At 39.9% G+C, this 26,107-nt stretch overlaps 3 protein-coding genes across 6 annotated transcripts; 2 read left to right on the plus strand and 1 right to left on the minus strand.

Annotated features, from left to right (window-relative positions):
- LOC135488077 (deoxyribose-phosphate aldolase-like) lies at positions 1-3,239 on the minus strand. Its single transcript, XM_064772477.1, has 7 exons — positions 3,178-3,239; positions 2,684-2,781; positions 2,225-2,366; positions 1,884-2,117; positions 1,435-1,563; positions 949-1,061; positions 1-845 (listed from the first exon to the last, which is right to left on the minus strand). The coding sequence occupies exons 1-7, from the start codon at positions 3,206-3,208 to the stop codon at positions 639-641; spliced, it is 954 nt and encodes a 317-aa protein (XP_064628547.1). The 5' UTR covers positions 3,209-3,239; the 3' UTR covers positions 1-638.
- Positions 3,240-3,617: 378 nt separating this feature from the next.
- LOC135488058 (cAMP and cAMP-inhibited cGMP 3',5'-cyclic phosphodiesterase 10A-like) lies at positions 3,618-17,930 on the plus strand. 2 transcript variants are annotated; one of them, XM_064772447.1, is made up of 22 exons: positions 3,618-4,142; positions 4,914-5,156; positions 5,343-5,392; positions 6,416-6,530; positions 6,907-6,956; positions 7,076-7,125; positions 7,440-7,527; positions 9,985-10,069; positions 10,973-11,031; positions 11,234-11,343; positions 11,486-11,537; positions 13,267-13,502; positions 13,776-13,903; positions 14,025-14,083; positions 14,546-14,769; positions 14,909-15,059; positions 15,307-15,462; positions 15,660-15,832; positions 16,013-16,124; positions 16,419-16,499; positions 16,775-16,869; positions 17,064-17,930. In XM_064772447.1, the coding sequence occupies exons 1-22, from the start codon at positions 3,812-3,814 to the stop codon at positions 17,149-17,151; spliced, it is 2,736 nt and encodes a 911-aa protein (XP_064628517.1). In that variant the 5' UTR covers positions 3,618-3,811; the 3' UTR covers positions 17,152-17,930. The 2 variants fall into 2 exon arrangements, with proteins under 2 accessions (XP_064628517.1, XP_064628518.1); XM_064772448.1 differs by having other exon boundaries at positions 3,618-4,133.
- A 731-nt stretch (positions 17,931-18,661) lies between these two features.
- LOC135487728 (alpha-taxilin-like) lies at positions 18,662-25,873 on the plus strand. 3 transcript variants are annotated; one of them, XM_064771796.1, is made up of 12 exons: positions 18,662-18,719; positions 20,933-21,158; positions 21,456-21,586; positions 21,737-21,881; positions 22,265-22,404; positions 22,549-22,659; positions 22,892-22,957; positions 23,153-23,281; positions 23,590-23,664; positions 23,780-23,947; positions 24,191-24,389; positions 24,712-25,873. In XM_064771796.1, the coding sequence occupies exons 2-12, from the start codon at positions 20,960-20,962 to the stop codon at positions 25,272-25,274; spliced, it is 1,926 nt and encodes a 641-aa protein (XP_064627866.1). In that variant the 5' UTR covers positions 18,662-18,719; positions 20,933-20,959; the 3' UTR covers positions 25,275-25,873. The 3 variants fall into 3 exon arrangements, with proteins under 3 accessions (XP_064627866.1, XP_064627865.1, XP_064627867.1); XM_064771795.1 differs by lacking the exon at positions 18,662-18,719 and adding an exon at positions 19,772-19,885; XM_064771797.1 differs by lacking the exon at positions 18,662-18,719 and adding an exon at positions 20,538-20,634.
- The last annotated feature ends 234 nt before the right edge of the window (positions 25,874-26,107 follow it).

A 26,107-nucleotide genomic window follows, 5' to 3' on the forward strand; every position in this document is an offset into this window, starting at 1 on the left:
ATAATTTGTTTCATTTCACACAATGATGATTACTATACATGATACTTTTACAAAACTTTGGTTGTTTATACAAGAAGGTCAACAGTTGAACAAACTACACATTTTAATAGGTTGTTCCAGATCACCTCAGAGTGTCAACAAATCAAGTGGAAACTTAAATAATTAGTTTTTGATCACCCTCTCTCTACCTGGAAGCATATACATGTATCTCTTTCCCTTGTTCGGTATGATTTTGAATTTAACATCTACAACTTAACCGGACAACCATTTATTGCAACCCAACCTTTCGGATGAAGACGGACACTGCATCAGACTTGAATTCTTAATGAGGTTGAAAGGAATTTAGCTGCCATTTAATATAATAATGGTAAAATTTATTATGTACAATTAAGTGATTACAGTTTCTGCTTTCCAAGGTAAACAGCCTCTGTAATGACAGTTTACAGCCATATCCATTAGCACAACCGTGCACAATCAACTTCAAAATACCATTCATTTGACCAAGCCACATGCCTTTGCGAGACAATGCTGTCCCTAACCACTGGAGGAAAAACTAAACTTCAAGCTTGGCTATTCTGATGGCTAGAAAAGGACCAGAGACAAAAATAGGTATTTTTATTCTAAAACAAGTAACAAGTTTATGCCATAGCCAACTCATCAGCACATGCATATCTCCCAGTCACGTAATGGAATATTTGTCTTTCTATATCGCCCAACAAGGAGCTAGCACCAATTCTGAATAAGTCATTCTTCATCCACTCATCCCCGAGTTCCTCCTTCATTAGTGCCAACCATGTACACGAGTCTTTAGCTGTCCTGATGCCGCCAGCTGGCTTGAAACCGATCTGGAACACAATATGAGACAAATGAAGATAAGTCATAATTGTTGTTATATGCTGCTGTATTGAATCTTAAGAGTCAGAGAAAAAAAAGTTGACCAGCTCTCACCTTGTGGCCAGTTCTTTGATAATACTCTCGGATTGCCCTAACCATGACTAGGCCCACTGGAAGGATAGCGTTAACCCCTTCTTTACCCGTGGATGTTTTGATAAAATCAGCACCTGTGAAAGGAAGATACAGAGTATGACCAGATACCACGGAATATGAAGATAATCTACTTACAGCATCAGCCAATGAATGGACATTTCCATAACGTTTATCCTTGTTACCAGAATACCTGTCTGAGGACAGGATTTTGTCAGTCCCAGGGTTGTACTTGATGGGGAGGTTCAACATAATTTATACTATTTCACCAGAGACTTTTAGCCAAATTCTGCGCAACTGGACCTAGCATGTGTCCTGCCAGAAACTGCAATGATAGCATTTGATGCGAAAGGAGCCAATGCACACAACGAAGAGGACTGGTGAGGCAACAGCCAAGCTGGAGACGAAAACACCACAGAGCCTTCTAGCAGCTGTTGCACCCTTACTTACCAGCCATCATACAGACCATGCTAGCCTTGTAGACGTTGGTCATTGAGCCAAGTTCTCCCGTAGCCAGGATAGTTTTCAGGTGAGCTTCACCACAAGCTTCACGCATCAGTTTCACCTCGTCATAAACCCCTTTAATAAAGAAGGTGTTATTGCAAATATCACAAATTTTAAAGTCGCCAACCATTTTACAATTTTACAATTCATGATTCTAATTTCTAGACAAACTGACAAGTGATTTTAAAAGGCTTCTTTATATACCGTGCATGTATGACTGAGGCAAAGAAAAGCAGTATTTCAGGAGATGAATATTGCATTATTGGATCAAGGATTTTACTGATACTATCTCTCTGTTCATTGACCCTTATATGTCCCTAGAGGAATTAGTTGAATTGCATAATATAATTCCCCAAAGCCTAATTTGTTAAAATGGACCTCACAATCAAACATACCCTTCCAGTTTCCATTTAATGCATAGTCTCGATTTATGACGATGTCGATTTCTGCAGCTCCACTTGCTACAGCCTGTCTGATCTCCTCAAGACGACCCTTCAAGGGATACTGGCCACTTGGGAAGCCAGTGGCAACAGAAGCCACTGGGATATGAGGGACACCTGCATCTTTGAGGAATTGTACAGCATCAGCAACGCGGCTTGGGTAGACACAAATTGCACCAACAGTTATATCTGAAAAGGACAAACGGTCTGAAATATGCAAACTGACATTACAATTTATAGCAGATGGCCAAGTAGTCAACCCACTTCTAAGTGAGTCACTTGCAAAATGATCTCACCAGGCATTCCACAAGACTCAAGTAGGTCATCTCGGACTGGTCGCTTTGCTTTGTAGCACAACCTTTGGACATTAGCCGCAGTATCATCACCAGAGAGTGTGGTCAGGTCAATACATGTCACAGCCCGCAGCAACCAGGCAGCCTGCAAGTACAACATGAGAATGATGGCTTATTTAAGAGAGAGAGACCAAATGTAAATGGTTATTCATTGCAAAAACTGAAGATGGTGGAGCAATATTGGTGGAGGTTAGGAGGACAAATGACTAAAGTAAGTAATTACAATCTTGAAATTCAACATGGTTTCACATACCAGTACATATCCACAGCATTTTTTTCAAAAGGACTGCTGAGTACAGCATTTATTGGTGGTAAAGGAAAACCCTCTACTATAAAGGGCTGATCCAATGAGATTCAGAACCATGAAATCTAATTTTATCAGCCTGAAGCCTTTGTACTCACTTGCCACTGTTTCTTGACCGTCCTTCTAGTACCAAGCTCTGCAGCACGCTTCCTCACAGCCGGCAAATTGATTTGAATGGTTTCAAACCAACTTGGGTCTGAAAAATATGTATCATGTTCATGTCCATGATATGATCACTTTCTGCCAGTGACAATAATTTCTCTCTCTCACATTGTTTTTGCCCGCCACCAAACAGAATAGTCGAATGTGCAAATGTCGGGAAAGGACGGCTTTGGCATGTTCGGTTGGAAACTATGACCCCCCCCCCCCGAAAAAATGGCCATGTGACGTGTCCGAAATAAAGACACTTGTTCTGCATCCGAGAAACGAAATTTCAAGAAGACATTCAATAAACATCATGATATTAGATATGACAGAAACTGCAAAGTACTGAAACTATTCCGTTACAATGGATGTTTATAATGCTACAGGTGAGCACTGTCAATCAAAGTCTACAATAATACAAATGTGAGTAAATTGATGAAACATTTACCGAATTCGCAGCCGGGATTTCGGGCAGCCATGTTGGCAATTTTGTTTTAAATCCTGACAATACCTCGTCCATTGTTGCCGTTTGGCCTCTCTTTCGCCGAATTTGTCGCAGGTTTAGGATGCCGCAATGGACTGCCCCGGGAGTCTATCTTACAGCTACCCTATCAAAATGGGTTAGATATGCTACGCTCTACCTTTTGCTAGGGACGTAATTTTATTGGTCTATACAGTGAGAGAACCCGAACACCGGTGTACAATAGAGGTTCTTCACTGAGTAGGCCTACAATTGTTTTGCACTGCCATATTGGCCGTCACACGTGGTCACGACGTAAGGAAATGCATTGGCAGGTGGCCCTCGAAACGTCAAGTCGTGACGCCACGTGAAGAACCTCCATAGTACCTCTGCTAGCAGCTGGTTACCCGGCTTTGGCTGGACGGAGCTGTCATCTATTAGTAGCGGGAACGAAACATCATTACGTGGCTCGATCTGGAAACGATTGACTACGCTTCGACGGCATGGCAAACACGCATCTTCGCGGCGGATGTAACCACATCGGATTGTGCTTTCTAAGGATGTACTCGTGTCAAGTGGGTAGATTTCTTTGGTGGTGGTAGGATGTGTTTCTGTGGTGAATATGTGGCAACCATCACAGTTCCACGCTCGAAATTCGTTGCCAAGACACCAAGAACCCGGTGCGCGCCTAGCAACGCAGGTGCGTGCTTTGGGTCGCAGACCAATCAATCATGGCGGAGTAAGGCCTGCTGCAGCACTTGAAAATGTCGACGTTTTTCGTAGACCAAACATGCAGAATCAAGGGCCAACTTTGAGTACACCTGTGTCAAATGCAAATAAACAGTTATCAGGGAGGCGCTTACCACCCCTTCCTGGGTGCTCAAATATTCAGACTCTCATCGGCAAGGGATATTCCTTGGGTGATCTCGAAAATTCAGATGGAGGTGAGCATGGTGAGTGCGCTATATTAAATGTACACAACTACATCCATGCCATGGCATGATGCATGGAATTGACTGTCTTTGCACTTGAAGTGTGATTTTTGTATGTAGGTCTAGCTAGGCATTATAGAAAGATAATGCTGTCCGACAATGTCAGAGGTGTTATCATGAAGATTCACCCAGCTTGCAGCTTTGGTGTTAGGATGTGATGGGGCTGGGATCTCGACTCTCTTCAATTCAATTCAACACAATTAGTCTAGGCCTATGACATGAGCAGGATGATTGATGATGATGAGCATTCTACATTGATGATGATGATGATGATCGATGATGATGTCGGGGCGGCCGCACATGTATTTAGCGCTAGCAAGGGTTTTCTGCCCTCACACTTGTCACAGATAAAAGATAAGAGAGCCCTCCCCCCTCCCCCGTTAAAAATAACATCCCGTGACCGGTAGGTCTCCATTCTTCTTGTTAGTGAGTTGTACCTTAAATCAGTGATTATTGATTATGATTATTGATTATGACTATGAGGCCTATCGACCTAAACTTCACTTCAGCAAGCCACTTAAACTAAAGTATCATCATGCATGTGGCTGACTGACCATCACTCTGACTGCTTGGTGTGAATGAACATCTGGATGAAATAATTATAAATAGGCCTAGTCCAAGGTTTGATTCAATAAAAGAATGCACTCATTTCCGCTTTCCTTCATTGGCCACCTGTAGTGTTGTAGTAGATTTGATGACTTCAGCAATTTTATTGAACTTTTCTCTTTTCAGTAATGAATCCAGATTTCATAAAGCGATATCTGAAAAAACATCCAAATCTACTAGATGACTTTGTGCTGGAACATGTTGAAGAGGAGAGGATTGCTACATGGTTGTATAAAAAGAAAAATAATAACTACGAACAGGAAGATGGACGAAGTGCTGCGAGCCTTCCTCACTCAGAAGACCATGACCACACCGGGTTCAAGTTGCATGATATTGGATCCATCTCTGCAAGTCCACCACCATGTGAAGGTGTGGTTTTTATGTTGCATTTATAAAGTAAATTAAAATAGACATTTCCCTGTGATTCCGTGTATGCCATTTACTCGTTGTTGGTAATCGAGCATTTAAAACAAATGAAATATCACTCGTCCTTGAGATTTTTGTTCAGTCCTTGTCGACTCTTTCTAACCTTCTTTTCTATTCATCACTTTACAGCTTCTTATGTAAAGATGTGCTCATCATCAGATTCAGAATTACACACCCGGGTAAGTTTGAGCAATACTTGTTGTATTACTTCTGTCAACTTTTCTTATTTTCACCAAAAGAAGGGATAGTTGCTTCTTCTAATAAAATCTCCTATCAATGACGGAAGACAAGTTGCCATGGTAACACAGAAAGAAAATTTCTGTGAAGTGGACATCAGACAACCTTAATTCGATCCCTCATCAGTGCAGTAATTAATGGAAAATTCATGTGCCACAAGCGAAGGATCGAGAGCAGTAGCTTATGTTGGTTTTGGGTTGTAGGTTTGAATAGGACACTCTATGAATAGATGATGTAGTGTAAACAGACAAAATACAAAATGAAAATTGAAAAATTGGAAGAAAAAAATTAAGATTGGTCAATTGGAAAAACCGTTTTTAAGGTTAGAGATTCAAATAAAAATGGTGAATTTTTTTAAGATGGTGAATTTAAAATTTTTTTTTTCGCAAATCACAAAAATAGAGGCATGCGAATTTGGCAGTTTGATATCCACTACAGTGGGGCGATGATTGTTAAGTCACTATGAAAACCAATGGTTGAACAATGTACCTTGAAACCTTTTTGCAAGTAGTACCCCTTGTGCATGTTGTATTGTAACCCTGTATTCCATCATTAGTATCACGCTATTATTTCTTAAATTTCCGGTATCTGGAACAGAGCCAGCCTGTTTTTTACTGGGAAAAGAATAGGCTGCTAAATTGATGAACTATTGTGTGGCGAGCACTATCAATAATTATGCATATAAGCTCATTTCTTATTTCTTCCTGTTGATGACAAGCAGTTAAAGACAGTCTATATGGGGGCGCGGCTGGAGCTAGGCAGGTCAGAATAAGTTATATGAAGTGCTGATAGGGGACTCTCCCATCTGAAATCATTATGGTTTAGATGAACTTGGAAGAAAGAGTTAAAATAGGATGGGCAGATAGCTAGGATAAAGAAAGTTTTTGACAGCCTTGGAATTTGAGATGGCGTTTCTCTTTGAAATGTCTATGCATGTATGTAGACGATTCTCTCTCTCCTTTTAGTACAAAAGTTGTGACGTTGAAAACGTCCTCTCTGTTCTGACACAAGAAATACGCTTGAGCCCTGTTGATGAAAAAAGTTACTTTCTTCATGAAATTGGAGTCATTGCGGGTGCAGGTAAGATTCTGCATGCTGATAAAATGTAGTCCTTTGCAGCGATATACTATAGTCACAAAAGTTTACAATCAAGATCTCTAAGAATTCGAACTCTGCCCTTTGATCCTAAAAAGGATTTTTAAATCAACTTGTCAAGTTTGAAAGTACCTTCTACTGTTTAAGGTGGCGTAAAACTGTCAGGGATGCCGATGTCATTGTTGTTTGTAGTCGTAACATGGAAAATGACTGAGGTCAGACAGGAACAAGGACTCAAGAATTGGAAAAAAATTGGAAAATTTTCAAACCTGATCTTGTTGAAATTTTGGCAATTTGTAAGACTAAAAATGGTGCAACGATTTGGCAGTTTGGTTTACATTCAATTAACCTTGTTTTCCAGCGACTAGGGCAGATTCCTATGCAGTTTACCTAGTGTGCAGTGCGGGGAAGGTAGGTTTGTCTCTGCAAAAACTTGAAAATTGAACTCAATTTGAAAATTTCTAACTTAACTTGCCATTTTCTTCAAACATTCTATTTTGAATTACAATCAGTTCCATTATGTTTTTCAGGAATTAATACAGACATTACCAAAAGACAATCAACATACAGCGCCACATGGGTCAGTATACCGGTCCCCTATTTCGGGGATTCATCTGGTAACCCTGTCTAGGAGTGAAATTAGTCAAATTATATCCCTTGCAAAAGAAGGTATTGGGTCTAAACTTGGCTCACCTGGTGAGCTATAGGTATAGCTGTCATAGAGCAACCAATGTCATTGTCCATTGACATTGTCTGTTCATACATGGGATGTGATAACTCTGCACCACCAACTATTAACTTATCTTTATCTTGTTTCATTTTCCTCTAGGACATTTTGTTTAAAATTTTCAATTTCAAGCACCAACTCACAAAGAATTCTTGTGTTACTTGTAGGACTCATCAGCCAATCACAGAAGGGAGCACAGTGGCTGCTTACGTAGCAGAACATAAAAAGACAGTATTACTCAGGGATATTCACGGGGTAAGTACCAATTTATTTTCTTGTATTGTCATGTAAAGAAGGGTAAGTGTCTGGCTAAAGCTGGTTATGAAAGAAATTCAGGTTAGAAATTCTGTACCCGGTAATAGTTAGTGATGAAAAGAGATAAATATCGCTGAAGTGATGAACAGACTTATTTTAAAATGATAAATCAGCTTTTTCTACCCCTTCTCTAGAAAACCCCTTTGAGAACACTGTATACTCTTAGTTCTCTCATCCAAGGAGGTACGCAGCTTTTTTAATGAAAATTTTCTGAGATAATTTTCCTTCTCATCAATATCTCTATTCTATTTACTATTACTAAGATAGAGTAAACATGCTGTTCGTGTTGATTTCTTTGTCACCGCAGGCTATATTTGTCAATTTCATTGACGCAGTTGTTTGTGACAAGATTTACGTCAAACCATTGACGGCACTAGGCGTTCAAAAGATTTGCCACCAATTGAATCTTCATATTATCATAACGTTGCTGATGGCAAAGTCATTATAATCGTCATTGACGTGAACTCAACAGAACTTCCGTAATAGGTTTATTTTGCTGAGATTGCCTGCGATTGCCTAACCATTGCATCAATCTCTTTGCGATGATTTGCCCACAAAGCATTGGTTATTTCTGTGTTGGGATCTACTCTTTATCACTGCATATCATGAAGGGCGGTTTTTCATAGCTTACCAAATGTCAACATTTGCTACTGAGTGATTTTGGGAGAAACGGCCTCATGAAAGAAATAGAAAAAGAAAGGAGCCTCTCTTTTGGCTTTACTTTATACATCCCTCTCAGCAGCAATAGCCAAGACCTTGTTGTACTGTAAGGCCTCAATATCCTTTATATTGCAGATCTTGTAGATTCACAATCAAAAGTCTTTTTTGCTTCATCATCAGCATTCATTGCATATATTTGAATTCCATCTCTGTTTAGTATTGATATCTGTCCCCAGTTTTCTGTTGACACCATCTCTCTGTTGAGTTGCTTTCTCACCCTGTGGCAAGATTGGCACAGACTTTATACTTTTGGTCCCTAAACGATAGCTTGCTGAGTTGCCATGGAAACCTATGCTTTACTCTATAACTTGGTAGAGCACTTTCACCGCAGCCTTGGTTTGAGATGTGGCCTCTTGAGCCTCTCCGATCTCTGTAGCGCAGTTAACACTTGCCTGTCAAGTCATCGCATGTCGTGTATGATCAGGGAAGTGCACCTTGCCCCTGCTCTATTGTTATGACTGATCATATCAAGCTAAGTGGTATCCGCTCATGTTAGATAGAGATGCTGGTCAGGCTGTTGTGTTTACTGATGGTTCATGCAGTCTTGTCACACACTGTTAGGTGGGCTTTTCCACCTTGTTGTAATTAAATGAGTTAGAGGTTAAAGGACTAAAAGGATAACTGTGGGCATTATCACCAAGCTGCTGGCCTGTAACCTGAGTCTCCTTTTTTTCAACTGCATGCAACCACAAATAAACACTCCATTTCTTGACTGCAGTGATGCTGGAGTAACCATCAGCTGTGTGAGTAAGAGCTGTTACCATGGCAGTGTCACAGAACATTATTTGTGGCAGTCAGGAATAAGATGACAACAAGATTCTCGTCTTTGTTGTGAGAGGTTTGATGAGATTTTATGCGCTGACTGTCAAGACATGAAAGAGCTTTCTGTCTTGCTATATAGTATATAGTTATCAATGAATCGTGATGTAATCAGTCTGGATATTGATTTTAAAATGAATATATTGCTGAGTAGAGTGCTTGCTATACTGTCAGATTTAAAGGCTGCCTAAAAGTTACTCTTGGCTTATATTTCAATTCATGTATTGGATGGATGCCACTATTCTTCAGTCCTCTATTGTTTGGTAAATATCATCAAAATTGTAATCAACAAAATTACCAATGTTTGAACCCCCACAGAGTTCAACATTTTACTGCAGATTAAAATAAAAGTAATGAACTTGAATGGACTTCTGCCTTCTGTTGCCTACATAAACTTTATAAACTACACATTATAGACTTGATATCTTGTTCTGTTAATCAGCATTCATATTTACTAACACAAGATATGGCACATCGCCTGGGACCGACTACAGCAGTGACATACATTGATATGCCACCCTATTCTTCAGAGCTGCAACCTGCGGCGGAGTCAATCAAAAGGACTCATATTGATCTCTTACTGCAGATAACTGTATTCATTAACACTTTTGTGGGAAATTTGCTGACTTTTCCAATAAATTTCTTTAACGATATGGAAAGCCTTGATTGATATTTTCACACCTTTAAGTTCTTTGTGTTCACATTAACCCCTCCAAGAGCTCAGATCTTATCAAAGTGGCAGTTTGCAAAGGCAAAGATAGGTTTTTCCATTTGTGGTGGGGCCCTAACTGTAGTGAAGGCCTACTATTTTGTGAAAACATTTGTAAGATTGTTGACCAAAAGAAATGTCATTTTCAGGACGAGCGATTTCCTCTAGGTACTGGCTGTGACCAGACATCATCAGTTCTGTGTATACCACTGCTGCTGGGTATTGATCTCATAGGTAAGTCAAGTGTCGCAGAAAAGCATTTTTTAAAGTCAGGTAAGAAAGCCCAACTATGGCTTATTTCAGTGTCTCGTAAACTTAGTAACAGAGTAACATGGCATATAAAGACAGCTTTACTGTTGTTTGAGTGGAGTGGTGCACTAAAAAGTCCATTTTATCGGTTCCATAAATGTTTTGGGAGGTTCTGAAGTTAATAGATTAGAGTTGACATCTTTCAGGCATCACTTTTGCTTTGATTGCTTGTAATTTCACCAGTTACAGTACTCGTCATCACTTTTGATACTGAATATACCCTGCATGACGACCTATGCAGCCCATTTTGATTGCCCTGATTCAATTCTGATTGGTTTTCCGAACTGTTCGTTAAGGAATAAATGTACTTTTGAGAGCTTTGAAGGTTATTTGATTTGTTATAAATCAACCACAATTGACAATTGGTCAATCCCTAATACCAATCTGATGCAATTGGAACAGCTGCTGCTGATAATCCGGTCAATATCATTCAGTAAGCTTCTAAACACTGCTGAGTGAAAGGATTCTATTTTGTTCATTTCATACACTCCCCATCCATGTGTGAGCTACTCTGATGTAACAAATGTACAATAGCACCATCTGCATGATCTAGCGATGTAGCTCCAGACCCAGCTGTCAATCAAAATCTAATGAAATATCATCTTCGTTATGGCTCTTCATTCTTCCTTCGTATTTTGCAGCCTTGGCTGCCTCCTCCCAAGTAAACCCCACCATGCTGTCCTCAGAGTCAGAGAGTAGATCAAAAAATCTTATGGCTACAAAAATCCCTGCTATTACTGATCTGTAGTATTGTAGTTCATTTATCAAATAAGGTCTAGATGAAGAATTTCAGTTCCAGGTCTAAAATGAATCATATTTTGATTTCAGGTGTGATAGAGTTTAGCAAACGATTTGATTCCAAGCCATTTAGTAAAGATGACCAACAGGTAAAATAAGAACCTCACATGCAGATATTGCCATTGTCATTTAATATAAATCGCGTTGCATCTGATTCCCAGCCTTGTTGACAATGTTTTTTCAGGAAGATGCTTACTGGGTTTCATTATTTAAATCCATAAACTCTCAGTGTAGAAATGGTTGATTGTCGTCAAAATAAAACATAATCTGTCAAGTTGTATGCTTCTTCAGATAGTCACGGCGATGGTGACATGGGCAGCAGGCTTTCTGTTGGAGTGCGAAGTCAATGGTGTCGCAGTAAAGCAGAGGGAGCTAAACGACTTTCTCTTGGAGGTTTCACGGTAAGTGGAACAGAAGACCCCATCTGAGAAATATGTGTCACTTTTAATCAACACTGTAATTTCCTGATATTTGACAAATTATGATCACTTTTAATAGGATACGGCAATAATTACCTTCGTTTAAATTCTACTTTCTTTTCAGGGTTATATTTGATGACATCATAACGTCAGACAAATTAGTTAGTCGCATAATGGTAAGTTGAAAAGTTAGAATATTAAAGATTGATTTTAAAACACCTGAGGAACTAGAATCTCATTTGTGGCATATTATCAAAAAGTTGATCCTGAAACTTCTATGCAGACTGGACAAAATATCTGTTTTGTATTCTACCCGGGTGATGCACAATATAGACTGGTCATGCCAAGAATCCATTATGTGGTAAACCTTTCCCACCTGATCTCACTCCATTATAAAATCAGGAGACAAATGGTCCAGGAGTGACAGCATCATTCAGGCTCCTAATGGACCATGATAAGGACAAGCAAAACACTTAAGTTTCTGTTCCAACTCTGTTGGTACTTGGTGAAGTCTGGTTCATACTTTTCACAGCCGTGCATATCACTGGTGTGTTGAGTTTGTTGATTTGCAGACCTCTTGCAGCATCACTATAGCTAGCAACCTGTATAGATGTTGAAGCCTAAAAACTGATGATAGAGAAAAGTTAGTTTTTATCCTTCCTAATTCATCACGCATGTAGGGATCTGAATTTGATAGATAGAGGTTGGGCAGTTTATGATATTTTCATCGGAAACAGGACAAACAACTAAAAATCTATCTGCTTGGCCTCAGATTGTGAGAACTACGCTGTCTGCAACGTTCTGACGCTACATTCATTTGTTACCAATTCGACATTGATTACGGCAAGATTTGCCAATAATAAGTCACTAGATTTGCTCTAATGACAAGCCAGGTTTGTGGTGATTGGAGGACATTTTAGCCGATGGCTGCACCTGCGTGTATTAGCTTCCATTTTTACCTCGGTGTTAGGGTCACTCACAAAATGAAGGTCTGATAAACATATCTGGAATGGAAATATGTAGAAATCATGGACTATCTCAGATTTTATTTTTCTAATTTCCTTGCATTTTAAAACTTGTTAGATTTTATTAAAAAGGAGTTATAGATTTCGAATTGCAGATTTTGTGGTGTTGCAGGATTGTGGTATTGCTTGTCAATGTAATGGAAATATTGTTAAACTTTGGGAAGGCACGTCCATCATAAACATGTTTGCAATAAATTGTAACAACATAAAATGGATTTAATCTGAATGGTTTATTCAAACCACAGATGTTAAAAGGTCACCCACCACTACCAAGGGTTTGCCTTTATTTTCAACTGCTGAAGTTTTTGTGTTACCATGGCAACGGACATTGATGCTGAGGAAATTAAAATGATGGTCGAAATCCCAATAAGCAGATGCTGTCAGAGCCACCCGAGATTTTGCAAGATGAATTGAACATAGCAGGTCATGGACGTTGAAACTCTTTTTTGTGCTGCTGTTCTAGCCTCCAGCTAATTCCAGTATTCCACACTGCAGGAACGTGATGGGAGGGAGAAACTGAGTTGGAGTCAGTTCTGTCACATTAGGATTACCACTCTTTTCTTAGGGTACGATTAGCTGTGCTAAAATTAGGATGCAGCTAAAAACATCAAGGTCCAACCGGGGATTATACCCGGGACCTCTCGCTTATTAGGCCATCACTCTACCGACTGAGCTAAAGGGAATTTCCCTCTAGCCTGGGCTAGTAGGAATGATGCCACCACTACACTATGTCAATATGTCGAGAGAGTCAAGGCCCTCAAGCAGAGCCAAGCTAATTTGTTTGTCTTGCTGACTACCTCTTCACCGATGGTCATGTTTTGTTTCTGTGAGTATGATTAAAAGCTGGAGGTTCATTTCAATGTTAATTGTTTTACTTCAGATGTTTGCCAAAAATCTAGTGGCAGCTAGTCGGTGCTCGTTTTTCTTAGTCGATCTCGAAAGGAATGAACTTTACGCAGATCTGTTTGATGAAGGGGTAGAGGACGACGCATCGCAATCAATCCTAAAGAAACAACCCATCAGGTTTTCCATTGACAAGGGCATTGCTGGACACGTGGCCAAGACGGGAGAGATAGTCAATATCAAGAACGCCTATGAAGATCCAAGATTTAACAGGTATTAGACTGTGATACCCTTGAGGTATCTCCATGCTCAAGAAGACAAGTTTCTTGAAAAAAGTTTAAAACGTCATAAATTAAGAAATCTAACGACAGTGATGATATGATATTGGCCACCGAAAAGACCTGAGACATTGATTAGACATAACTAGCTGCAGAGAAAATGATGATAAAAGTTAAAAACGCATTGAACAGTTAGATTTTACAGAATTTCATCACCTGCATAATTTTACTTTTCAAGAGTTTGATCAGGATCTGCTTATCGTTTCAGGGACATAGACATAAGAACTGGTTTCACGACCCAGAACATCCTATGTATGCCTATCATCAGTAAAGGCGTTGTGATCGGTGTGGTGCAGATGATCAACAAATTGTCGGGGACCTGCTTTACGGCCACTGGTGCGTTTTGTAGGGTTATCTCTCTGATCCTGTTTGCAAAATATCATAGAAAAACAATAACATTCGAAAAAGTTTGTTGGCTGGTCCAATCCTTCTCATGATTCACTTTTTTTATTTTCAGATGAAGCTGCCTTCAAGACATTTGCTGTCTATTGTGCTCTTGCTCTTCACTATTCTAAGGTAAATGCACTTGTTCTTTATCCTGTTTTAATCCATCAATCCTCAATGAAAAAAAGGACTTTAACAATATGGCACATGTTTCTACTATTTGCTCAATTCTTCCAATGGTAATGCAGCTTGGGTTTAATATCCCCTCAATAATACTGAATTTCTGTTGCCTGGCGACTGTCTCTCTTCACTTACCATTGCCATTATTTCGGGCAGCAAAAAAGTGAGTGGCTAATTTGAGCCTTTATTGTTGCTCTTTTGTTATTTTGAGTCCTCAGTAATATATACCATCATTTTAGTTCTTGACAAGTCGTAATTTGGAATCATTTCCAAATGCAGACTCGGAGTTCAAATAGACTACATCCTAAAGTCAACCAGCGGGTAGAACGGGTAATTCGTGTTGCTTTGTTTCTTTGAATAGTCAGGTAACAGGGTTATGGTCTTTTTCATTTAATTTTGTATTATTTTTGCCAGATGTACTCAAGTCTGAAACACCAACAGAGTATGAACCGTGTAGCCCTAGAACAGCTCAGTTATCACATTCGCTCAGAAGATGCCTGCCAAATGCTGCTTGCCAGCCCTCTACCAGACCGTATCCCGGAATCGTTCAACACCCTTGATTTCTACTGTAAAGAATACGAGTCGGAACTTCCACAGCTGTTCAACTACATCGTCCAGACATTTGCAAAATCAGTCAAGTAGGTAGAGACAGAGGTTCTAAAATACCAAAGGCCAATTACGAGGGGATTGAAAGTCTGAGTGATGTGCATATTCTGTATAGTTTCCAGCATATATGTGACATCAACAATGCTCTGAAATGTATAATTCAAATTTCAGGGTCGATCTCATCAAACTTTGTCATTTTGTCACAACTGTGCGGAAGAACTACCGACCTATCTCATATCACAACTGGCGCCATGCTTTCACTGTGTGTCACTGTATGTACTTCGTCCTTCTGCAGATACCAGGAGTGTTCAGAGAAGAAGAGGTAAGGAAAAAAGCTGTTGGTCTTGCTTTGATTTCAATTAATTTGTAAATTTGAGTGTTAAAAATGGTGGAAATAGGCTTCGTTGTCTGTGTGGACGTAAATGTTATGCTCATTAGTTTTGAGTTTGTATTATGTCTCCAGAATGCAGTGCTATCAAACTGATGTAATGTTCATTATTTTCAGTTATAGTTATTTGTTTGTTGTCCCTGCATAATCTGTGACCCATCTTTTTTGCCTTTTGTTGCAGGAGTTGGCTCTGCTTGTTTCCTGTATTTGTCATGATCTGGATCATCGAGGTTACAACAATGCCTTTATGCAGAAGCTGGAACAACCATTGGCGAGTCTCTACTCAACTTCAGTCATGGAGCAGCATCACTTCAACATGACTGTTACAATATTACAGGTTGGTATCATGTTAAAACATATACTTGTATATTATGTTGTGCAATCTGGATGAAGTCGTCTATTGTGTGTGTAAATCAATCACTGCAGTGGGGATGCCCTGTGATGGAAGGTCAAAGACAGCAAAAGATTTGGGGTCGTATGACAGATGTAAGGACAATGTCCTTCGATCTCATTTCACACCTTTTGTCCTTGCAGCAAGAGGACCATGATATCTTTAGCCATCTATCCCAGGCCCAGTACAAGGACATGCTGGACAATATCCGGACTGCAATCATCGCCACAGACCTGGCATTGTACTTTGGCAACCAGAAGAAAATCGAAAAACTCATTTCGAACAAAGAATTTGATGTCGAAGTCAATGAACATAGGTAAGCTGAGTGGGCAGACGGAAATTTCGATCTAATGTTGTCATGACGAAATATACTATGGTGCAAGAAGCAGGGTGTTATGTCATTGCCGGAAATGACATGGTAGCCTGAGGCGAATGATGTTGCCAAATTTCTCATCCTTGTAGTCAAATGGTCAACTCCTAATATTTGCTGTTTCAGGAATCTGCTGAAAGCCATCATGATGACGGGGTGTGACCTGTGTGCAGTCAGCAAGCCATGGCCAGTTCAACAAGCAATAGTTAGACTCATTTATGCGGAATTCTATGATCAGGTTAGCATAATATTGGGGGAGGGTGATGGGAAAAGTCTTGTCAAACCAATCATGAGGTACGTTTTAAAGAATCTGCATTGAGGAACAATTACTTCACATTTCCCAGAGACTGGAATTGCTAAGTGCCAAAGTCCCCCTGATGCAACATGCATCTTCATCACAATGTTCTGGTCGTGATCTTCCCAGATGCATAATGGGATTCACTCAGCCAGCTTACTTAAAAATCTTTCATTCAATTAGAGCAATTTGATAGAAACTAACGAATGCACAGTAACATAACATTTCCAATGACAGGGAGACAAAGAAAAAATGATGGGAATGAAACCACTGCCTCTGATGGATCGAAACCAAAAGAAAAACGTGCCAAAAGATCAGGTAAAATTTGATGACAATTTTAGGACGTAAAGGAACCTATCCAGGACGATTGTCCATCTGTTGTATGTGACAACGTCTGTGACTTTGACTTACTGGAGAAAGAGAACAAGAACAATGAAGGACATTCAATTTCTACCTTGACACAGAAGCCTCAGATGTCGGAGGCTGTTCAAATGTCTGTCGGCAGATAAATACCAGTGTTGAAAGTCTCTTATCTTCGTCATGCAGCCCTCTTTGCTTATTCACTGTTAATAAATTGTTTGATCCTTTTTCAGTGTGGGTTCATCAAATTTGTTTGTATGCCTGGCTTCAGGAACTTAAAAGACATCTTACAGAATGAGGGTGTATCAATACTGCTCAGCAACTGCGAGTGAGTATATACTATGACTTAGGTTGGACTCTGACATTTTTGTTTCAACACATCAATTAAAACTCTGAGGACTCTGAGGATCCCTCAGTCAAGTAGCTTCAGGTATGTACGAAAGAAATTAATAAGATGACCGTGGTAACGATTTTTTGTAGTGTTTCCCTGTTGATTCTTAAACTTTTGTTTTTCTTTTCCAGGTCTAACCTGAGGCATTGGGAGGAGATTGCAGCCGAGGTGGAGAGGACTGACGAGATCTTGTGGGACGTCACTAGTACAGATTCATAGCAGCAGGCATCGATCAGCCATTTAGGATGTAATGGAATGTAATTCCCTGTGATTGATAGAGGAATTAATCCTCTAGCTCAGACAAAGCCCTCTTTTGCAATTGACGGTTTGATTGATGCTGTTCGGTTAGGGGTTACTCATTAAGTTGCTACTACATGCGTGTGCATTTAAGACCCTTTCAAGACCAAGACTCTTGCAGAATGTGAGTTCAGTTGTATTTAGTGAGGACCATTGATACCTATTTTATGGAGAGAAATGACATTGAGTTGAGAAAGTTTGGGGTTCCGCCAGTACTCTGTGGATATGATTAGTCCAGACAGAACTCTTTTAAAGGATTCTTGTCTTTAATTTACACCATGGTGAATTCAAATTTAACCATGGATCTTTTTAGTAAGGTTAGTGCACAATACTGGGGACATGGCACATTTAGTTCGCAATTACAATGACGACTATTTTAGCAAAATTGTACAATATTCCAGCCTCCTTGTTTTGACCCCCCCCCCCCCCGGCAAGTTCCTCTTGATGTTATGGACTTTATTCTTATCAGCCACGCATTTTGTTCTATAGAAAAATGTTATTGCTCAATAAATGCCGGTATTTACATTTCCCCTGCTATTATATGCTGTGGCTAAATTTTAGAATCGTTACCTATGCTTTCTGTTAAAACATGCCATGTCATTTCATTTTGTTTTTTTATTTGTTAAGCCAAAAGCCATACTAAACTGTTGCAAATATGTTCATAATACACCATTAATGTTACTTGTATTTTTAATGAGAGAAGTTTTATAGAATAAACATTGAAATATGAAAATGTTTTTTTGTTGCAATCTGTCCTTCATCAGCTATCTGCTGAAAGGAGTAGCAGTTCATAAAATGCCAGTTGATCTTGCAACGTGGCATTCCGGTTTGGTGACTCAGAGACTATCTCCATGCTTGGTAGGTGTCAGAAGCCGAGTAGGGTGTCAATGGTTGTGTTGTACTGTGACTATTCTTCGAAAAGTCTGATTATTAGTTCCTTGTCTGCTGCTTATTGTGGCATTTATATTGGACATATGCCTCTGACTGGATTCCACTGACGTGTACGTTAGAGGTGGGTGTGACATTGTCCATTATTGGGCCCTTACCATAATGATGATGGGGTATGGTCCCTTAGCACAATTAAACTGGGATATGAGGTTAAGGGTTGCCCAGTTGAAGCCAAGATCACAACCACTTTGGATGCAATTTCAAATATCCCGCTCCCTAAACTTCATTAACAAACATCTGCTTGTTCTGAAAAAATCAGCAAAATAATGCATGGCAAAAATGAATATAGAGCCAAATCAAATTCTTCACTAATTTTAAATCTCAATAATGGTCATATTCTTCTGAGCAAGTTTGGAGCATTTTGTTTCAAAATAGCTGGTAACAAAGCTGGCATTGACTTCCAAACATTGAAACTTTCAAGTCGTAGTAGTTTGCGGACAGTAAAATCAGCAAATTAGAACGACCCGTTGTGACGTCACTTACATGGCTGCCTCCATGATCAAAAATTTCGAAAATTTATATTCGCGAAAAAGCTCCCAACAGTAAGTGTTTACCACTCAATCAACCTTAATAATGTGTCAGAAACATTCTTTACCACTTGGTTGCCAGTTGTATATAAAATTTTACTTTTATTTGTCGGTGTTAGGGGCATGGGCTGGGTGTTTCTGTTTGGTGATTTTCACCCTGTTCAGGACATGTGCATGCATGCACAAGCCTGCATGCAGCATGTCATGAAGTGTGGATGGTGTGATGTTAGCACTGTACACTTTCGCGTGTCGTGAGTGTAGTGTATAGTCCATCATCACCAGAGACTGGATACCATCATATTCATCACAGCCGAGGGAGGAAATGGCAGTGACAACACTTAGAAGTTGGCCCGCGGAAGTGGCGACGGTACGTTTTAGTCGACGATGGGAGACTGCCGAAATGTGGAATCTGCAAAGTGGTAAAGCGAGGATGCAATTATTCCCATTTCCACATTTTTGCTGTCTCCCATTCTCCCAAATTAAACGTACCGTCGCCACTTTCGGGCCAACTTCTTAATTGTCGTATTGCAACTTCTATTCTTGAGAAATCAAGACAAGACGTCAAGAGAGTCGGGTACAATGTCAATGAGAGCAGTTGAGTTAGTTTACTACTGTACTGTGTCCGCATCAAGCCGAAAATTCCACAGATGTGAGACAATGTCAATGATGTGAATAATGATACTTGCCCAACCAAAAAGGCTTAAACTAAGCGAACAGTAGCCTAGGCAACAACCGGTGTCGCATGCCATGATGTATCCGAAGCTTAGACCTACTGATGTGTTCTTAGTGTACGCATTCGATTTGTTTGGCTTGAGCACATTTTTTTCGCCGAGGTCAGTTGAAATGCTGATATGTAAAGGCTCTATACGACTTCAAAGTAACACTTATTTTAACCAGAGCTGAGCTACTTTTTTTAGCGGGGGCGGTTACTTATCGTTCTCATTGATACCTGTGCGCTTGCTGCTTGTGCTACGTCCTGAGTGACTACCGTTGTATGTAGTGTATTTTTAACATTTGCTCAGGTACATGTATATCAGTAATCACAGACTCTGCGGAGGCTGGTGAGAGAGCACCTTTGGTATTCACCAGTAGTTCTAATGGTTGAAAATCCGTGTGGCGCTTCTAGGCAGCTTATTGCCTCCTTGTGGTCTGCAATCCAAACTGCTTTATGGGGACAACAAGTATGTAGGGCTGCTTTCATTATTTATTACTGTGTAGGCCTATTTGTGTTATGCTGTGTGGATTCATCCAAGATCAATCTTTTTCTCTACTTTAGTATAATGTGCAAACTGTATGTACATTTGTTGTAGCAATCATCTGAGTCAGCTGCTAAGAATTCAGGTTTATAGTGTAACTGATGTGCACATACAAGTACCTGTGCATGGAGGCTTCATGCAGGTGCTGCAATGGCCAGCCTAAGTTCACACCTGTACATGTCCAGTGTAGCTAACAAGGTTGTATTGAATATTAAATGTATGCCCAACTTCTTTGCACACGAACTGTACATGGACATGTATGTACATGTACTGCATATGATTGGAGAAAGACTGGGTTCGTATCCCCACAGCTGCAGTCAGGGCAGCAGAACTGTAAAAGTGACCGGCGTATTTGGTCAAGGGTGAAATTTGCTCACTACCTTATACCTGTCCCACACAGCATTGGTGTGTTTACCCGTGTTCTACTTCTCACAAGGTACAAAAATATGAATAATTTCCAGGATATAAATGGGTGGCCTAGAAATTAAAACTTTTTAATAGATAAGAAAGACATGTATTGAGGTCAGACAAATTTGGAGAATGGCTATTGTACTATAAAAAATTGTACTGCTTAGCACTACTTTTAATACTCACGACAGTAGTCTAGACGAAAAGAGGTCAATGGGCTTATGCAGTGCGCCTTCTTCTGATCTAAAACAACTAAAATTCCTCCTGTGAGTAACTCAATTTGAGGGTGACTCAAAAAGTTCCGATTTTCTGTAAGACCTCGATATTCCTCCTTTTCTGCTGAATCAGTGGGCTACCAGATTCAGAGCTCATTCAAGTGTTTCACTGTGTACACTGAAAATGAAACTGAAACTCTTCTTCTTAGAAAAGAGCATTGACCGCCAACTGTTCCTCGAGGAGTACAATATTGGGAGGATTGGATGCCACACTCCAACAGGGCCCACCCCAAATGTTACATTAGTCTGGACTGGTATTCATTCCTGGCTCTCCTCTTTGTATTTATAGTCAGAGAAAATAACCACGACTCCTACAATGGATCAACAAGAAACAAACGAGCCATGCGAGCCATCTGTGCCAAGTGAAAGTGTAGCTACCGAGCCTGCTGTGAATGAGGCACCGGAACAGCAATTGAAGCCTGAAAACGAACAGCAGGAGGAGGGTGAAAAAGTTGAGACTTCTGTGAGTGAAGGTGCTGAGGATATTGAGGAGAATAAGTCACAAGAAGAAGAAGGTTAGTTATTACAACTTACAATTAGTCAAACTTGGTTGGTAGAGGATCTAGAAGACCAGGCTAAGCTGTGGAGAACGTGTGCTGGTAAACTGGTATTCGGGCTAGCTAAATTTATCAAGCGTACAGATCAAGCAACAAGAAAAAGAAGCATTCTTCTGCAGTATTATGTCAATTTCTTAGACTTCCCAAAAGATGTGAACTTTCCTCTAATGAAATTTCTCTTCTCACGACTGTATGTGTATTTTTTTATGTCTTTTCCTTTTCATTTCTTCATTGCTCTTTTCGTTTTTTTCCTAGAATGTGCTGCATCTGAGCTGGTGTCAAATGATATAGTAGAAGTGAATGGGTCTCCTCCACAGGAAGGCTCAGCAGAGGAGGAGGAAGATAGCGTCGAAGATGATGTGGTCAAAGTTCAACCAGTCCAGAAGGTGAGAGAATCATGAAATTGGAAACTTCCGAAGCAATGACATGTCCAGTCAATTTTCAGAGAAAAAATCACTTTAGCCTCGGAGTCTTACCTGGGTTGTAGCTGAACAACTATTTTTGTTCATTTCTAATCTTTCTTTGGCATCTTTCAGGAGCCAGAGCCTATCCCTGTCATTGATACATCAGCTTCAAAGGTGAAGGAACAGAAGAAACCGTATAAGAAGGAATCAAAGTCTAAAGCAAAGTCTCGTGACTCTGGTAAATCTAAAGACAAGAAAAAGGAGGACAAGAGTATTGGTACGTTCACTCATGTAGTTCCTGAAATACTAGCGAAGTACCAGTATCATATACTAGCTCCTTTGGGTCAAGATGAAATATAAAATGGATAGTTTTTCTCCTCTGACAGCATCAGGCATTGCATGGACTCCAACTTGAGTTACAAATTTTCTGACATCATTGAAAATGAAAACCAATCCATGGTTTTGTTGTTGAATGGAGAAATTCTGGAGTCAAAACCTGCTGTCGACATTACATATACTGTACCGCACCTCTTCCTTGCCCAAAAACTGTCTGCTGTTACTCTAAGCTCAGCTGACCTGCTGTGTAAGTGTTTTGAAGTGTTTTATAAACAGTCATGATGTGTGATCAGAATTACAAGTATTGAGTTCTCATATTTTCAGAACACGTGTTAAAGGCTTTGAGTAGCTTGACTTCACCTGAAGAGAAATTGGCTGCCCTTTGCAAGAAGTATACTGAGCTACTTGAAGAACACAAAACGGTACAAGCTGGGCATAAACAGTCACAGAAGCAGGTCACTCAGGTACGGCCAAGAGAAATAATTTCTTTGAAGATATTGTGGTTCCCAACTGTTGTAAAGAGATCAAAACTAAGATGTTTAGGTACAAAAAATACTCTGTATCCTGTTGTGTCCTTCAATGATAGATTGTCCTCTTTATTTGTGCAGATGATGCGCGAGAAGGAACAACTTCAGTTCGATCACAGCAAGGCGTTGCTGGCCAAGAGCAAAATGGAGAATCTCTGCCGCGAGTTACAAAAGCACAATAAACTCATCAAGGTAATTTATAACTCCCGGTCAAAATAGAACTGTCTCAGTCTATAGTCTTTGCTAACAGGACCATAACTTTTCTATTCGACAGCAAGGTGTGCTCATTACAGGGTCTGGTGGCTAACCCCCTTCCCTACTCAACAAACCATCCAAAAGTAACTAATTACAAAGAAAGAGTTCAAGTATTACCCCCAAAATATCAATGAAAAAGTGATTGCAGGTTGAAATATTGTTCTTTCAGGAGGAAAGTTTAGCTCGAGTGAAAGATGAGGAAGAAAAGAGGAGGGAGGTGGCAAATCGCTTTCAGGTAAGAAAATAATTGCTCACATAATCACAGCCCATTCTGTATTCAGAAAAAATAGCTGATATATGGTGATTCCTGACTAATTTCACAACTATACAATATCATTTCAATTTGAAATACATGTAGTTTAGCTGAGTTGCGAAAAGAATAGGCCACAGTAAACACAGTATATTTATAGATATTTTGTTGTTTTTTCAGACGACGATCACCGATATCCAGTCTCAGATGCAGGATAATTATTCCAAGAACACCAAGCTGAGGGAGGAGAATATAGAACTAGCAACAAGACTCAAAGATCTGGTTGGCAATTATGAAAAAGCTCAAACTGTAAGTGTAGTTTAATAGTGTTCCCCCAAATAAGGCATAGTTCAGTCACAAAAGGGTGCCAAGGCAATTGCCTCGGTCCCCTAAGTGAATTTCTAGCCCTGTTAACAAAGATGATGATTTGCAGTCTGTTGTAGACTTAAACTCTAGGAAACTACAGAAGTGGAGCCATGGCAGTCTTAGGCACCAAATGGAGACTGAAGTTATTCACATTATTGTTAATGTGGAAAAGAAAAAGGACCAATATGCTGAGGCAGGGAGGCTTTTGATATACTCTAGCGATACTGCTATTTCTTAAATCCTATTTTCAGCAAGTGGAGAAAGTTTTTAACCAAAATTTAACACTGGCGCAAGAAAAGGAGAAAGATTGTAAAGAAAAACAACTGGTAAGTAACTAAGATTTGACCATTGAGTTCCCTTTGTAAATATTATGAATTACATTTCGCAACACATTTATATGAAGCTCCAAGCATCTTCTTATATATTCCGATATCTTTTCAGCTATTTTTAGAACTCGAACAATCGCAAAAGAAGGTAGAGTTGTTGGAGATGACTGAACAGCAGCTGAGAACGCAGCTAGCGCTTTATACAGACAAGTACGAAGATTTCCAATCAACGCTTCAGAAAAGTAATGACGTTTTTAACACTTTCAAAGGAGAAATGGAAAAGGTAATTAGAGTACTGTACCTTTTAATTTGAGGAAGACATTATGGGTGTCTCTTGCTCTGTAATTTGATGTACATAGTGACAAGGTTTCTTCTCTTGGTGGGTACACTACATGTAACAGATGTAAGGTTTGGTTCAGCCATCTTGATAGGACCTCCTCCCTCTCTGTCCAAAGTAAGGCACACTAATTTCTTTGCTAAACTACCACTGTGTGAGGTACTTCATTTGCATTATATTTCAATGCAGATGTCAAAGAAAATCAAGAAGTTGGAGAAAGAGACGATGGTGTGGAAAACACGGTGTGAGAATAGTAATAAGGTGTGTCTAGAGATGGCTGAGGAGAAGCAGCGGCGAGACCAGGAGATGGTTCAGTTACAGTCGAAGAATCAGAAGTTGGAGAAGTTGTGCCGCGCGTTACAGGTGGAGAGGAACACGCTGAAATCGGGTGCGTAACATTTTTCAACTTTGTTCGGGCGTCTCTCTGCCCTATCTTGGATTCTGGGGTTTGTTCAGCTGTAAGGGCTCCAGATTGAGAAATTCCTTCGTTTGGGTTGCATATTATGACGTCAGTAGCCCTGAAAATGCACCAGAAGTCCAAGGCCTTTCGAAAATGTTTCCTTTTTGCTGATCTTTTTCCAATATACTGTTATTTTATGAAAAACCGCATAAATGCTGCGTGGTCAAGATGAAATAGCTGAAGACAACACATTGCTGCCATTGCCAATGAAGATGATCTCCTATAATCTCATTTTCTCTCTTTGCCACAGGAAGCTCATCCCGAGGTGCCAGTCCGTGTGATTCAACGAAAGATGCAAGTCCAGCACTGGAGGAAACTTGTGGAGGAACTGGAAATGGTACAGATACAAAACCTGAGGACTCTGTTCCATGTGAAAGTAACGAATGCACTGCCGAACAAACCATAACGGAACAAAATGATACAAAGACTGATAAATCAGGATCTGATCCAGAGGTGTCGTCTTCGACTGCTGAAGTGTCAAACGAGATGAAAGGATCTTGTGATACTGTGGTTGCAGAAGAAAACAAAAATGGCAATGGTTCCAATAGTGCTAGCATTTCTGTGACTAATGCATCTGAATCTTCTGAAGATAAGGATGCCGCGAGTAGTGATAGTACCACTGCCGATAAGGGCGACACTAGTAATGATAGTGGCACTCCAGTGGTGCCTATAAGTGATGGTGGCACTTCTGTAGCGACTGATAGTGAGAGTTCCTCTTCAGCAGCAACTAGTAGTGAAAGTGCCACATCGGTAGCAGTACATGTATCTCAAGGCCAAGATGATGGCGAAGGGAGCGTGTCGGATGTTGATTAATTTTACAATTTTTATTTTGTTTAACTTGGCTGAATCTTGGATTGAGAAAGATGGTTCGTGTTTGGCTGACTGAAAGGGATACTTGACAACCTGTCTTTATTGTGATACATTTGGATGCTATTCCCACGAATATGTACATGTATCACAACTGGGCTTGGTGATTTGGTGCAGATATCTCGAAAAGTACATGTACAGCAGTTGAGTCAGGTTGAACCAGTTTTCTCACAAAGCATAAAGCAACTCTAGATCTTCTCTTGCTTGTATATATATGGCATTTTTCATCAGGTCTCCAGACCAGCTTCAAGTGAAGAAAATCATGTACTTCCACAAGACCCTTGGGCCTGTCTTGCAGTTGATTCCAAGAATATTTTATAGCCCATTTCTAAATCTTCAGTACTTGTACTATGTTACATTGTATAGATTGTGGAATTTGGTCTTCTTAGTCCCAACAAATAACTCTGTGTCGGAGACTTGACCATAGCTGATCTGATGCAGTCACCTGCAAGATAGTTCCAGAGATGTCTGATATCATTTGATTTCAGATATTTATTGTAAATTTTTTTGATAAGATGGCTGCCTTTGGCAGATCAATAAATACAAGAAATATTACAAGATGTTTTGTCATGTTCTTAAAGCTCGGTGCACTCAGAAAGCTTGGACCACCCAGAGGTAGAAGCAGACCAGACTGGTCCATGTGGTGGAATCGGGCTAGTGCTGTCAGCCCTTTGTGAAAGCCCCTGATGATCTATCATAAAGACATGAAACTAGCTTATGCATAAACAAAAAACAGGACTGCCCTTTCTTTCATCAGTTTCATGATTTAAGCCTTGATC

The sequence above is a fragment of the Lineus longissimus genome, chromosome 5, assembly GCF_910592395.1.
Source record: "Lineus longissimus chromosome 5, tnLinLong1.2, whole genome shotgun sequence".
NCBI classification, from domain to species: domain Eukaryota; kingdom Metazoa; phylum Nemertea; class Pilidiophora; order Heteronemertea; family Lineidae; genus Lineus; species Lineus longissimus.